Raw genomic sequence first — 14,704 nt, 5'->3', positions numbered from 1 at the left:
ACACCCCACACACACACACACACACACACACACACACACACACACACACACACACACACACACACACACACACACACACACACACACACACACACACACACACACACACACACACACACACACACACACACACACACACACACACAGCTGTGCCAGCTATGTAATGTTCTGGATATTTAATGTATTTCACTCCACTGCTGAAGGTTTAAGTCACCGCTGATGACCTACGCGTTTCATTATCTGCCTGTCCAAGTGGCAACGTGCCGGGGAATAAATTGCATTTGTCGTTATGCGGTTGCCACTGCCAGGGCGCCGGTTAAGAGACAATGTCAATTTCATCCTGCATGTTTTACTGGGGTTTTTTGTTTTTCCTATTCAGGTCCTTATGCATTATGCTCTTTTTTATGTCTCTATGCTATTTACGTGCTTATTGGTTCATTTGTTTATGTTAAGAGGTGAGAATGAAGACGCCTTTGTGTCAGACGCGTTGAGTTTTGTTTGTTTTCCGTTTTAGGAAGGCTTTTCCACGCCTTGTGATGTTTGAAGCTATTCCGATTAAGGGGACGCTTTGATGAGGGGGAGACGGGGATAAAAACCGAGAGAGAGAGAGAGATGGGCAGGGAATGTGTGTATGTGTGCGAGGGAGAGGGTTGGGGGTGAAAATCAATAAAAGTGACAGTCTTTATTTGTCGGCATGAAGTTATCAGTGGCTCCCGCTGTAAGACATTGTGCTCTTTCTAGCGTTTCAGCCACAGCAGAGATCACAATCCATCACAGCGCAGGCTGGCTCGCACAACGCTGCAGGAATAATAATTGAGCTCGGATTCACCTGCCTTTAATTAGGGGCCCCAATCAGACAAGGCGAGCGGGATGCTAATGCTCACTGGGCGCCTTACGGAGAGCTATTGGCTGCTAATGTCCTGTTGCTCTAACCAACGCCTCTGTTAGCCAACACCTTAAAATGTTGCGTCAAATTAAGCGAAGCCTGGGTAAACCAGTTCACTTAACGCGCGCGCGAGAGAGAGGTCTGCGTTTGACGCCAAAAGAATCCGAGACGATTCCATCCGTGATCACGTCTAGCAGTGGGCACAAAAGGCCAGACAGGACCTCATTTAGTCAGGAATACATTAAGCTCGCCAGCATCGCAAATACATCGTCCGTGACTCCTGACACTTCTGTAGCCCTCCCGCCCACCACCCCCATCCAACCCACCTCGCTCATTCTTTTTTCATTCCCTCCCTCCCTCTTCTTGCACACCTCTTACATCTTTCTACTCCTTTCTTTCCTCCAGGCTGACTCTCTCTCTCTCTCTCTGGAACCCAGACCTTGTTGTGTACAATGCGTTGTCCTAATGGCAGGCAGGGGCGCAGATGAGGATCCAGCACAGTGAGGCGGAACCATGGCACGGTGAGTGGACCCTTGGGTAGCCCCCCCACCCCCCAGCACCACCACCTGCCTCTCGCCAGCAAACAGCCAACCTCACCTCCATTGTAAAGCCCCCCCCCCCCCCCACCCCACATGCCGCCTAGGCACCCCATAGCCCCGAGCCATCCATGGTGGGAACGCGTGTCTGTGGGCACTGGGGGCGTGTTCATTATACGATAAGAGGCCGTAAATCAGTAGCCTCTGTCACTGCCAGGCCCATCATTCTCTCTCTCTCATTGCTTTTTTTCCAAGGCCTAGCACAATCACATACAGCAGCAAAACACAAAACACTCCATCGCAATCGGGGCTCACATAGCAATTGGGCTCCAAGTAAAAAACAAGAAACAAAACAATACACACACACACACACACACACACACACACACACACACACACACACACACACACACACACACACACACACACACACACACACACACACACACACACACACACACACACACACACACACACACACACACACACACACACACACACACACACACACACACACACACAGGCGCACAGCAACAGAATATTAACGAGGGCTGGGGCCATCTTCTACTTTAACCGCCAGAGCGGGGAACGGGTGTAGAGAGAGGGGTGCCATGACTGCCGTCATTATGTTCCCATATTGTTTTGTGTGTGTGTGTGTGTGTGTGTGTGTGTGTGTGTTGTTCGTGTACGACCGAGGTTTTTGAAAGACAGACAGCGAGTGATGCGGAGAGACGGGAAAAGAGAGAAAAGGGACGGATAGACCCAAAGCGTGATATTGAAAATTAAAGGACAAAATGCAGGAAGGTGGGAGTGAAGGAGAGACAGAGGGGTGGGGGGGAGCGACAGCCATCTCTAAGAGAATGAGAAAGCGAGATTAAGACGCTGAAATAAACACCATTAAATGTTTTTTTTCCTCCTAAACGGTGATTCAATGTCAGAGCCATCAGCGAGGCTGCATGCAAAGATAAAGCCTGAGTTGTACTTAGTTGTGCCAGCGCATCTCGTCTTGAAAATAGCCTATCTACAAGCTCGCAACTGCGACGCGCTGTGAGCTTGTAGATCGTCTATTTCCGGGTGCGAGCCACCGGCTTGCAACAAGTATAAATCAGGCGTTAAGTCGGCAATTCAGATATAGTGAAATAAACGGTTATCTGGAATCGTGCCTGTGCATAAAGAGCCGTCTTCATTGTGCAGGCATCTGTACGGAGCTTACAGCCTTATGTTTTAAGAGGGAGGGGGGGTAAAGTTACAGGGCCAGGACTCATTTTTGATTAGTGGGGGTGATTGTTGCGTGAAAAGGGTAGTAACACTAGTTTCCCACAAGGACACCAGCAGCCCCCCCTGAAAAACAAAAAATAAAACAGCCCAGGTCCAGTTTTGGTGCCTCCCTTGAGGTAGATAAGCTGCCTGGTTCCTGTCTGGGGCGCAGCACACGAGCTAGCACACACAACGTATGAATGATATTATTAACATCAAAGCACAAGAAAAGAAGAAAAAAATATGCTAAGACACGCCATTTACGCCATTCGTTTCCGTTTTGGTGGAGGGAAAATTAGGGACTTATTTTCGGGGGAGCTGCTGTGCGACTTTATAATCCAGCCCCCCCCCCCACCACAACAAAAGCCCTTCGCGTCATATTTAAGCGATTGCTATTTCACGGCCGGCTCATTGTGATTTAACACACGCCTACCAACGGATTGAGTTCAAAGTGGCACAAGGCTGCACGTCGTCTCGTCTGGAGCTGCAGCATGCGAGACCGAGGGAGAGGGAGAGAGAGAGAGAGAGAGAGAGAGAGGGAGAGAGGGAGAGAGAGAGAGGGAGAGAGAGGGGAGATGGGCATGGGGGGTGAGGAAGAGGAGGAGGGGGGCAGGTGCACGGGAGACGGTACGTGTGTCCTCGCCGATGTCTGCTGCCAAAGCAGATGCATTCATGTGTACAGTACACAGAGCCGCCTTTAGTCTCAGCAGCCCCCCTCCCCCCTCCCTCTAACCCCCACTATACCACACACTAATGGTGTGTGTGTGCGCGCCCGGCTTGTAAATAGGGCTGGCTGCTCTCATCTCGCCGCCTTTCGTTTCAAATATTTATCCGCGAGCCGGTGAACTAAATCGGCTCTGACAGTGAGACTGTTATTTAAGGTCGCAGACAGCCGGCTGGGAGGGAGAGAGAGGGAAAAAAAGGAGAACGAGAGAGAGCGAGCGAGCGTGTGTGAGAGTGGAAGAGAAGGGAGGGAGGGAGGGGGGGGGGGGGTGGCGGGGGTCCGTCCCTTGTGAACGAAAAGGGATTCATTTCCATGTGTTCATATTCTGTCATGGTTATAGAGGGTTGCATTTTTTTGCCCTGAATTGCAGTGTTTGCCAGGCTATCATTTATCATTTATTAGCAGCACACGGCCTCGTCTCGGCACGGAGCCAGAGCCCTGAGCAAAAGTGGCTACTGGACTGAACAAAAAGAAAGGAAAAAAAAGGAGGAAAAAAATAAAAACGGTCAAATGTGAATGGTCTTTGTTTGTTTGTTTGATTCATATTCCACGATCATAGGGATGTCAGCAGATTTGACAGCAAATTTAGATTTTAGTTTTAATCATAGTCTCTTCAATAGTTTTCATTTAGTTTTAGTCACATATTTGTCACCTGGAATGATTTAGTGTCTAGTTTTAGTTGACAAAATATCATAAGATTTTAGTCGACTAAATCTACAGTTGATTTAGCCGACTAAAATGTATTTTGGCGGGCCTTGATGCCATCGTAATGACTGAGCTTGTAGATCTGCTATTTTCAGCATACAACCAACCAATGACTTATACTGGATTTCTTGTCCACTAGTTCCTTCCTAACGAGATTAATCTATCTTTGTCCAGCCACCCCCGAGAATAAATATAGCATTTCTTTTTGCATTTTTAGCTAACCACCGCTAGCGTCCATAAAAACGGCCAAAATCCCTGTGTGCACGCTGCCTTTATGGAAATTAAGGCTCAAAATGAGATGAAATAGGCATGATCGGCGCATAAAAAACATTAATCCAACCTCCCGCTAATGAAAACACTGACACTTTGGGCTTCCGCAGAGCCTCGTTGGGCCTCCTTAGAGCTTCATTGGGCCTCTGTAGAGCCTGGTTGGGCCTCTGTAGAGCCTGGTTGGGCCTCTGTAGAGCCTGGTTGGGCCTCTGTAGAGCCTGGTTGGGCCTCCACAGAGCCTGGTTGGGCCTCTGTAGAGCCTCGTTGGGCCTCCACAGAGCCTGGTTGGGCCTCCACAGAGCCTGGTTGGGCCTCCACAGAGCCTGGTTGGGCCTCCACAGAGCCTGGTTGGGCCTCCACAGAGCCTCGTTGGGCCTCCACAGAGCCTGGTTGGGCCTCCACAGAGCCTCCACAGAGCCTGGTTTGGCCTCCACAGAGCCTCGTTGGGCCTCCGTAAAGCCTTGTTGGGCCTCCGTAAAGCCTCGTTGGGCCTCCACAGAGCCTCGTTGGGCCTCCACAGAGCCTCGTTGGGCCTCCACAGAGCCTCCACAGAGCCTGGTTTGGCCTCAACAGAGCCTCGTTGGGCCTCCGTAAAGCCTCATTGGGCCTCCACAGAGCCTCGTTGGGCCTCCACAGAGCCTGGTTGGGCCTCCACAGAGCCTCGTTGGGCCTCCACAGAGCCTGGTTGGGCCTCCACAGAGCCTGGTTGGGGCTCCACAGAGCCTCCACAGAGCCTGGTTTGGCCTCCACAGAGCCTCGTTGGGCCTCCGTAAAGCCTCATTGGGCCTCCACAGAGCCTCGTTGGGCCTCCACAGAGCCTGGTTGGGCCTCCACAGAGCCTCGTTGGGCCTCCACAGAGCCTGGTTGGGCCTCCACAGAGCCTCGTTGGGCCTCCACAGAGCCTCGTTGGGCCTCCACAGAGCCTGGTTGGGCCTCCACAGAGCCTGGTTGGGCCTCCACAGAGCCTCGTTGGGCCTCCACAGAGCATGGTTGGGCCTCCACAGAGCCTGGTTGGGCCTCCACAGAGCCTCGTTGGGCCTCCACAGAGCATGGTTGGGCCTCCACAGAGCCTGGTTGGCCCCCCCGGCGTCCAAGGGTATAGTTAATTTAGTTTCCATTTAGTTTTCTGCAGTGAAATAAGGTAGCCGACGAACTTTTTTGTCGCAGCATTAGTCGACGTTGGGGAACGTCCTTGTATCCACTATCCATGTCTACTGAATACTTGAAGCAAAGCGACCGGTGGCTCTGGTGGCAAATTGCTTTGTCACATACCATTCCTATTAACAACTGGCATGTTGACCTGACAACCTGCAGCGAGCAATGTCTTTTAAAAATATATATATATCAGGAAGCACCATCAGAGCACTTCTCTTAAGAAATAACAATGTGTGGTATACATTTCTATGGAACGAACAATGCCAGTATGAAGAGAGCTGAGCTACATTTTAGGAGGTCCAAGGATCTGTCAGCAATGTAATCATCAACAAGACTGTAAATTATTGTAGATTACACTGGTGATTCATCTCCCTCTACAAGACAATTTGCTTGCCGATAGCAGCACATATATCTAGGCTATATCATCACAATATGGCATGCAGTAGCTTCTCCGGTTTCATCATTTCATGCAATACCACGAAGAGATATTTCAACGCCTTCACTCATTAGCTATTGACGCAAATTTGTATTTTAGCATGACATTAAATGAATGCTCAATTAGCAGGGTACACTGAGCTGGCATGGGACTATTATTTAGAATTTGTAAGGCAAAAGGTCCATGCTCATACTTATTTTATCTCGAGAGAATTTGAACCAAATAGCATTAATATCCGATACAAGCTCACAATGAGTCTTGTTGCGACACAAGAGCTCGAAGGCTATTTTTGCTGAATGTTTGCCTATTCACATGCCCAGAATGAGGACACCAGGGGTCATGTGGTTATTATGAATGAATACATATTTTTTTATATAAAAATCCAGGACAGAAAAGCAGAGCAAAAACATTTTTAAACTGACAAAAGGTGACTATATTGAAGAGCCTTTTTTTCGGATTGACGTTCTACTGACTGATCAATACAAGAACATGAGCCTCTGAACCGAGCCTCTGTGAGTGGTTTTGAATGGACAAAAAAACAAAAAAACAAGACTCTTGTAAAGAAAATGCATGAAAATGAATAAAAGTAAATGTATAATACGATTTGGTTAGACTTTTTGTTCACGGACAGAAAATACAGTGTAAATACGTAGCATTTGAGACAAATTAACGATAATCACATGAGCGGTGGCTGAACTCTATTCTGCTTGGTTGCTCATTCTGAACAATATATATTTCTTCAGTCCAAAATACTCCCATTGTCCCTTCTGTGTGGGAATCAAGTGAGTTTGCAAACAGTACTGGCCCACAAAATACGTCTAAGAAATAAGTCGATTCATTGTCTTTTGTTTGGTTTTGTTTTGTAAACACTGCCAATATGAGCGACAACCTTGGAAAAAATGTATTTTTTTTGTCAGCAGAGTTCATGTCAATGTTTCTGAGATTTTGTAACACAAGGGTGCTGTTTCTTTATGGCACAAGTATACCCACTTCTGCAGATACCACTACACAAATCTCATTAATTTGGCTGTAGATTTATTTTGTTCCAAATTTTAATATTCCTAAATCTAATCATTATCATTTTGTCGATATAAGGTCTATAGCCTTTGGCAGGTGGAAACCACATTATGTCCAAAACTGTTACTCTTCAGGATTCAAATAAATAATCGAAAGAGTAGCAGATCAACAAGCTTCTGGATCTGCTAGTTTTGAGCCTTTTGTTTGACATTGTAGTATGATCAAGCACAAAAAAAAGGTTTGGACAGTTTTCTGCCCGACAGTGACGATATACTACAGTGAGTTTCATATCACAGCTTATCACAGCATATCACAGCTTTCATATTGAGCCACAGACCACCATTTATTTGATGATTTAGCCTCGCAGATCCAAAACTAAAGAATATTTTGTTGTTTGTCCACAATTCCATGCTGTATTGATGTTGGTACCATAGGAGAGATAACAGGCAGACGATGATCAAAAAAATATATTTTACATTCTCTAATTGTGTAGACTAATGCAGATGTTTAACAATAACTTAACTCTTGAGAGTGTAAAATGATAATTTTACACTCTCAAGAGTACAAGATCTGTAATGGTCTATTTGATCACCAACTTTCTATCTGGGGACCACCTGGAACCCCCTCAAGGACCACTGGTGGTCCCCGGACCACTGGTTGAAAACCACTGTACCAACATTAATACCCTGCTGGATCATAATCGTGTTCAATGATTTGCCATGATGTATGAACCCCTCTTTCAGCTTACAGTACTTCCAACAGGTGCAAAAAGGGGGCCGCAGCTTACCAGTGTGCGAGCGCAGATGGCGTTTGAGTGCGGTGTGGCTGGGGAAGGTGCGGTTGCACTCGCTGCAGATGTAGCTGCGCACGCCGGCATGGACCTCCATGTGCTGCTGCAGCGCCGGCTGGGACTGGAAGCGCTTCCCGCACAGCAGGCAGAAGATGGCCATGTCCGTACCTTCAGGAAGGAGGAAAAACGGCACACAATTTTACCATGTAGGCCTTTAGCAGGCGCCCTTTTTTTGTCCAGCGTGACAGTAAGCAAGAACAACACAAGGTAATACTATAAGCAAGATAAGAACTTAACATCCGTCTAGCAGTAGAATATCTGTACAATGAAACTAGAATTAAACACCGACTATAGAATGCTAGGTCTACATAATATGCTATCTATGTCCGCGGACAGATAATTTTGGGGGTCGTTGGCAAAATGTTTGAAACCTACTGATTTAGAAGGCATTTGTATAATCGTCCACGGGTCTTAATCAGTTCAATTTGAACCCCAGTTTGATATATATTTTTATTTCTCTCTGGGACCCCAAACTACACTGTGAAGTCCTCCGTGTTAATTTAACTCAGAGTGTGTACACATGGAACCAAATGGACCCATGATATGTACTATAAACCTCTCTGTCCTTGTATCACTCCCCTCGCCCAGGGCAAATAATGAATACATAATCAATAACCCAACAAAACATTTGATTTGAACATACAAACAGTGAATTCCATAGTGCATCTACAATTATTTAACGATTGCCAACATTTGTATTTGCAAACCTAATGCAGTGTTCATTCTGTGTCTGGTGAGTTCTAAACCTAATGCAGTGTTCATTCTAAGTGAGTTCTAAACCTAATGCAGTGTTCATTCTATGTGAGTTCTAAACCTAATGCAGTGTTCATTCTGTGTCTGGTGAGTTCTAAACCTAATGCAGTGTTCATTCTGTGTCTGGTGAGTTCTAAACCTAATGCAGTGTTCATTCTGTCTGGTGAGTTCTAAACCTAATGCAGTGTTCATTCTGTCTGGTGAGTTCTAAACCTAATGCAGTGTTCATTCTAAGTGAGTTCTAAACCTAATGCAGTGTTCATTCTAAGTGAGTTCTAAACCTAATGCAGTGTTCATTCTAAGTGAGTTCTAAACCTAATGCAGTGTTCATTGTATGTGAGTTCTAAACCTAATGCAGTGTTCATTCTAAGTGAGTTCTAAACCTAATGCAGTGTTCATTCTAAGTGAGTTCTAAACCTAATGCAGTGTTCATTCTGTCTGGTGAGTTCTAAACCTAATGCAGTGTTCATTCTGTGTCTGGTGAGTTCTAAACCTAATGCAGTGTTCATTCTAAGTGAGTTCTAAACCTAATGCAGTGTTCATTCTGTGTCTGGTGAGTTCTAAACCTAATGCAGTGTTCATTGTATGTCTGGTGAGTTCTAAACCTAATGCAGTGTTCATTCTGTCTGGTGAGTTCTAAACCTAATGCAGTGTTCATTCTGTCTGGTGAGTTCTAAACCTAATGCAGTGTTCCTAATGCAGTGTTCATTCTGTCTGGTGAGTTCTAAACCTAATGCAGTGTTCATTCTGTCTGGTGAGTTCTAAACCTAATGCAGTGTTCATTCTGTCTGGTGAGTTCTAAACCTAATGCAGTGTTCATTCTGTCTGGTGAGTTCTAAACCTAATGCAGTGTTCATTCTATGTCCGGTGAGTTCTAAACCTAATGCAGTGTTCGTTCTATGTCCGGTGAGTTCTAAACCTAATGCAGTGAATTCCCCCCCCCCCCAAAAAAAAGAAATAATAATAATAATGTGATGCTGAGGTTCAAGTGGATAATTGTTTCCAACACAGTTCTGAGCAAGGAAAGCTGGGAGATTGCTCCTCGGTCTGTAGTTGAGCGAGGAGCTATAGAGAGCGACTTGTCAGAACAGATTGCCAACATGAGGACGGTTACAGTATCAACTAGCAACAATGATCGCTTCCCAGCTTTGTCACAAAGAGCACAATACCATTCTCAGGTGAAATCCTGGCACTCGCACTAACTGCGAAGGCCAGCCTAAATCCTCTGAAGGTCAGTGTCAAGGCACCATTGTATACCGCCAGCTTTGTTCCGACATGGAGCACACTGAAGATTGTGCGAAGAACGTGAGGGTGATTGAGATGTGCATGGCCGCATGGGAGGCGTCACAATGGCAGGATTTGTGCAGGGGGGGTCAAAGGCACTTTTCTCGCCTGCTTTTTTTTGCCCGGTTCCATAGGCTCCGGTGGAAAAGTGCTTTATTTGTGGGATTAAAGGTGCGCACAGAGCTCGTGTTTCACGGAGCGAAGTGGAACGATAAAGATCTCCTGTTCTGTACTTCAATTGAATCTCCAGCCCAGAACGCTCTGTGCATTTTTCTCCAGCAGAGATAAAGAGCCACACGCGGGGGTTTTGCTCAGACAAATACACACACGCTCACGGCCTGCATGCACACGGCCTGCACGTGCGCACACACACACACACACACACACACACACACACACACACACACACACACACACACACACACACACACACACACACACACACACACACACACACACACACACACACACACACACACACACACACACACACACACACACACACACACACACACACACACACACACACACACACACACACACACACACACAGAGCACTTTTTCAATTACCAGGCTGAGGAAAACTCTGGGGAAGGACTGAGTGTTTGGTGCTCAGTTTCTATTTCATCAGTCAATAACACATCTTTGGGGTAAAGCTGACACTAATTTAAAAATCTATGAAGAGCGGCCCGGCCTCATGTTCATAACCAGTGCGAGGACGAGGAGGAGGGTCCACTGACAGCCTCCGAGCCTGATCAATCACTGTCTCCGCCGCACCACCACCACCACAACACCCCGTGCCAGGAGGAGAGAGATGGGAGTGGCGAAAGCGCAACACTTGATTGATACTTTGTTGCGCACCAGCGGCGCCTCCAGTGTCCGTCCCCCCCCCCCCCCCCCCCCTCCACCCCCCAAAACAGCGAGTCGTCAAGCTTGCGATGCGACGTGAGCTTGCAGATCGGCCATTTTCACACTGGTGCGCGACAAATTATCAATCGTGGGCATTATAGGAGAGGAATTACAAGAGGCGGAACACGACGAGAGAGCGAGGCGGCATGAGGGAACGGAGAATAGCAAGATCAAGCGATCGTTTGTGAGCGCATTGGAGAAGACGCAGCTATAGGCAGACAGACCGAGAACATTTTGGAGACGGCAACAACGTTTCTGTGCAAATAAATACTGACAAGCCTTCGCTCTCGCTTCACAGTGTTCTTTTTTTTCTGTTTGGCCAACCGCCTTTTATCAATGAGACAGTGGTGAGGGGGGGGGGGGGGGGGCATTGATTGGGGTCGATAGTCTTTGGAATCCCTACAGTCTGGAGGCACTTAAGTGGCTTTGATTGACAAGCACGCCTCTCATTTTTCTCTCTTCACTGCTACGCTCCCCTCCATCACATATCTTTCACACATACACAATATTTCAAGTATCTTAGTGAGGGGGGGGGGGGGGGGGGGGTAACAGCATGAGAAGCAGGCAAAGCACTGTGCCAATTTATGGTCTTGAAAGTTTGGAGAAGATGTGAAATGAGCATGGCCTAAGTAGTCTGGGTGGAAGAGCGGTATAGAGACAGCGAGAGAGAGAGAGAGAGAGAGAGGGAGAGGGAGAGAGAGAGAGAGGGAGAGAGAGAGATAGAGAGAGAGAGGGAGAGGGAGAGGGAGAGAGAGAGAGAGAGAGAGGGAGAGAGGGAGAGAGGGAGAGAGAGAGAGAGAGAGAGAGAGAGAGAGAGAGAGAGAGAGAGGGAGAGAGAGACACTGGGGGTTAGGGGAACGGCAGAGTGAGAACTGGAGTTGCATAAAGAAGGGAATTAACAACAGTTAAGAATGTAAAAGGTTATCAGGCCTTTCACACTCCCACACGCTACATTACAATACACTGCATTGACATGTCTTTAGCACTGGCCTTCGCCTCCCTAGGCGTAAACTCCGGTATATGCCGTATTCTAATAGCAGAGAATGCTATAGCTTGTCCACTGTATTGGACCAAACTTCTGGATTTTAGCCTGGTGACCTACATCATTGTACTAACCCTGCAATCCCAGCGATCGGCACTGCTGATCACTCAATTTTACGCAAGTATCAGACTGTGTTGTTGCTGCCTGCTAGCTGGCGGAGGTTTGTTTGTAGCCTTGGTGCCAGCTAGTTTGGTGGCTTGTTTAGCTGGCTCGTTTATTGAGCCTAGATGCTATCATCTCAACAGTCTGTTGGTGGTTATAGTGGACAGTCAGTACTCACCACTTCCATCAAAATGCCTGTCATGACAGAGGAATTATCCGCCATCAAAAGTGAGCTCCGATCCATATCGAGCCTGGTTAAAGACCTAATCCAGCGGCAATCATTCCTCCAGGGCCGCTTAAAATCCTTGGATCCCCCGGGTGCCGGCGCTGTACCCGGGTTGTCTGCCACGGCTGCTACCATGCCGGGGAGCAGTGCTTCGCACGCCGGTAAGCGCAAACCGCGGCCCGTATGCGCTGACTCCTGGGCCTCCGTGATGAAAGGAAAACATCCGAGGCTGGCGTTTCCTCTTTTCGACCCGTCTGGGTCGGAGGCATGTAGCATGGCCGACATTTTCCCGTGCTCAAACTCATTCGCACCATTACAGGAGTCATTGGCAAACTCCCCCAGGAATCCTCGGCACCCGGACTCGCTGCTACCCCGGCCGTTGAAGCGCGCGGGACCGGACTCCTCCTCGGGCTCTTCACCTGGCTCCACCTCCACTCCCATCCACAGAGACAATGGTGGTCGTGTGACTCGTGTTGGAAAGCGGCCCCGACGACTCTCACCCAGTGTGCACAGGCCAGATATCTCCCAGTCCCTCTCAATCATTCACCCAGCACGAGGAGCAGTGCCCACCGCTCCCAGTCGAGCACCCTCTCCCCCCCTCTCATCAGATCCTGCCGTGTCCCCCCCGCTGTCATTGCACACTAGATCTGCTGCATCAATCTCAGCTAATAACAGCAACTGCCCCCGTACCCCTCCATTGGAATATTTAATTTTGGGTGATTCCATAGTTCGTGGACTTTCTGTGCCCCATTGTGTTACTTTTTCCTTCTCCGGTGCGAAAATAATTGATTTGATCCCTCACATTCCTGTCATTCTCAAACGTCACTCCTCCATTCACACAGTAATTATCCATATAGGCACAAATGACATCAGACGGCAGCAATCCTTCCAGATGTGGTCCGACTACGAGACCCTAGTAGGTGTTATCAATTCATTAAATAAAACCTGCATCTTCCTTGGACTAATTCCCACCCTCCTCCGTGGTCCCGAAAACTTTAGCCGCATCATGGGCGCAGACAATTGGCTGCGTAATTTCTGCCATGCCTGCGGGCTTGGCTACATCAATAACTTTGATGACTTTTGGAAATCCCCATCACTATATCGTGACCAAATACACCCGAATCACAAAGGTATTAAAATCCTGGCAAAAAACATCACGCAGCACCTCTCTGTATGACATCAGTTAAACCCTGCACCTAGTCACATAGCCCACACATTTTCCATTCCTGTTATTATTTCCCATAGATTAACACCAGTCATAGATGCATCACCAGGTAACAGCAAGCCTGTAGGAGCAAGCCTCAGCAATATCACACCACTCATTTCATCCCACCAGCTGCACCCACCCCCAAACCATGGGCCCCCCAGATCTATAAACTCAAACTTATTATCCATCCCAATGGCCCCCACCACAGTTAATCTGTCACCACCAGTCCAGCTAAACCTTGCCCTATTTAACATAAGATCAATAACTAACAAGCTCTCCTCAGTTAATGATATCATTATAAAAGAAAAACTTGATATCATCTTTCTAACAGAGACATGGCTTGGCTCCGACGGAGCTATACTATTAGCAGCAGCTTGCCCCTTAGATTACAGTTTCATTCACTCTGTTCGCAAGGCTAAGAAAGGAGGTGGACTGGCAAAGAAAGGAGGTGGACTGGCAATAATTTTTTCAGACACGCTAAAATTCAAGGCTCTGACCCTTGGCAGCTATACATCCTTTGAATACCAGGCCACTATACTACTTGGTCAATCCTCTATGCCAATGATTAGCATTTATCGCCCGCCAAATTGCAGTAAAGCAATATTTCTAACAGAAATATCAGAACTTTTATCTATCTGCTCCACTAACTATGATAGAACTCTTATCTCTGGCGATCTTAATCTTCATCTGGATGATGTTACAGATACTGTGGCTATGGGCTTCCTAGAGTTATTGCACTCCTTTGAGTTTATCCAACATGTTGTTGGGCCTACTCATAAACATGGGCACACTCTGGACCTGGTAATTTCTAAAGGGCTGAACATCATTGTGGAAAGGACTATTGAAAGGCCTGAGCTATCAGACCACTATTTGCTGTGTTTTAATATGACTGTCACTGAACTAGAGAAAAACATCACTGAATATACTATAAAAAAGCGTTTTTTTAGCCCTTCTGCAGCCGACGAGTTCTCTCGTCATCTGGGCCCCCCCCTGCCCGATACCCCCCCAGTGAATGATATGGTTCAAATTTTCAATCTTAAACTAGAGTCAGCTCTTGATATAGTGGCTCCTTTTAAAACAAAAAAGAAACATAACACCAGAATAACACCTTGGATAAATGAGCATACCCGCTCACTGAAGCAAGAGTGTCGTAGAGCCGAGCGAGCCTGGAGAAAAAACAAACTCACCAGCAAACTAGAAATTCTTAAAAAATCAACAGCCGCCTATAACAAAGCCCTGCGTCTAGCAAGGCAGGCATATTTCTCTGGCATTATAAATGAGAACAAGAAAAATGCCAGAGTCCTTTTCTCTACCATTGAACGACTTATAAACCCCCCCCAGTCCT

General features: G+C 47.2%; 2 protein-coding genes across 2 annotated transcripts in view; one reads left to right on the top strand and one right to left on the bottom strand.

Moving 5' to 3' along the window:
• Positions 1-14,704, top strand: part of cyb5d2 (cytochrome b5 domain containing 2) — a 592,339-nt gene that overhangs the window by 171,451 nt on the left and 406,184 nt on the right. The window lies entirely within an intron of this gene.
• The window catches only part of zbtb16a (zinc finger and BTB domain containing 16a), a 163,300-nt gene that overhangs the window by 8,483 nt on the left and 140,113 nt on the right, over positions 1-14,704 (bottom strand). The window contains exon 5 of the mRNA XM_080780879.1: positions 7,774-7,944. Within this exon, the coding sequence (XP_080637005.1) occupies positions 7,774-7,944 (171 nt within the window). The remainder of the gene's footprint in view (positions 1-7,773; positions 7,945-14,704) is intronic.

Source organism: Protomyctophum bolini, assembly GCF_963924005.1.
Source record: "Protomyctophum bolini genome assembly, chromosome: 13".
In the NCBI taxonomy this organism is placed as follows: domain Eukaryota; kingdom Metazoa; phylum Chordata; class Actinopteri; order Myctophiformes; family Myctophidae; genus Protomyctophum; species Protomyctophum bolini.
This window is presented reverse-complemented; position numbering and strand designations above follow the sequence as displayed.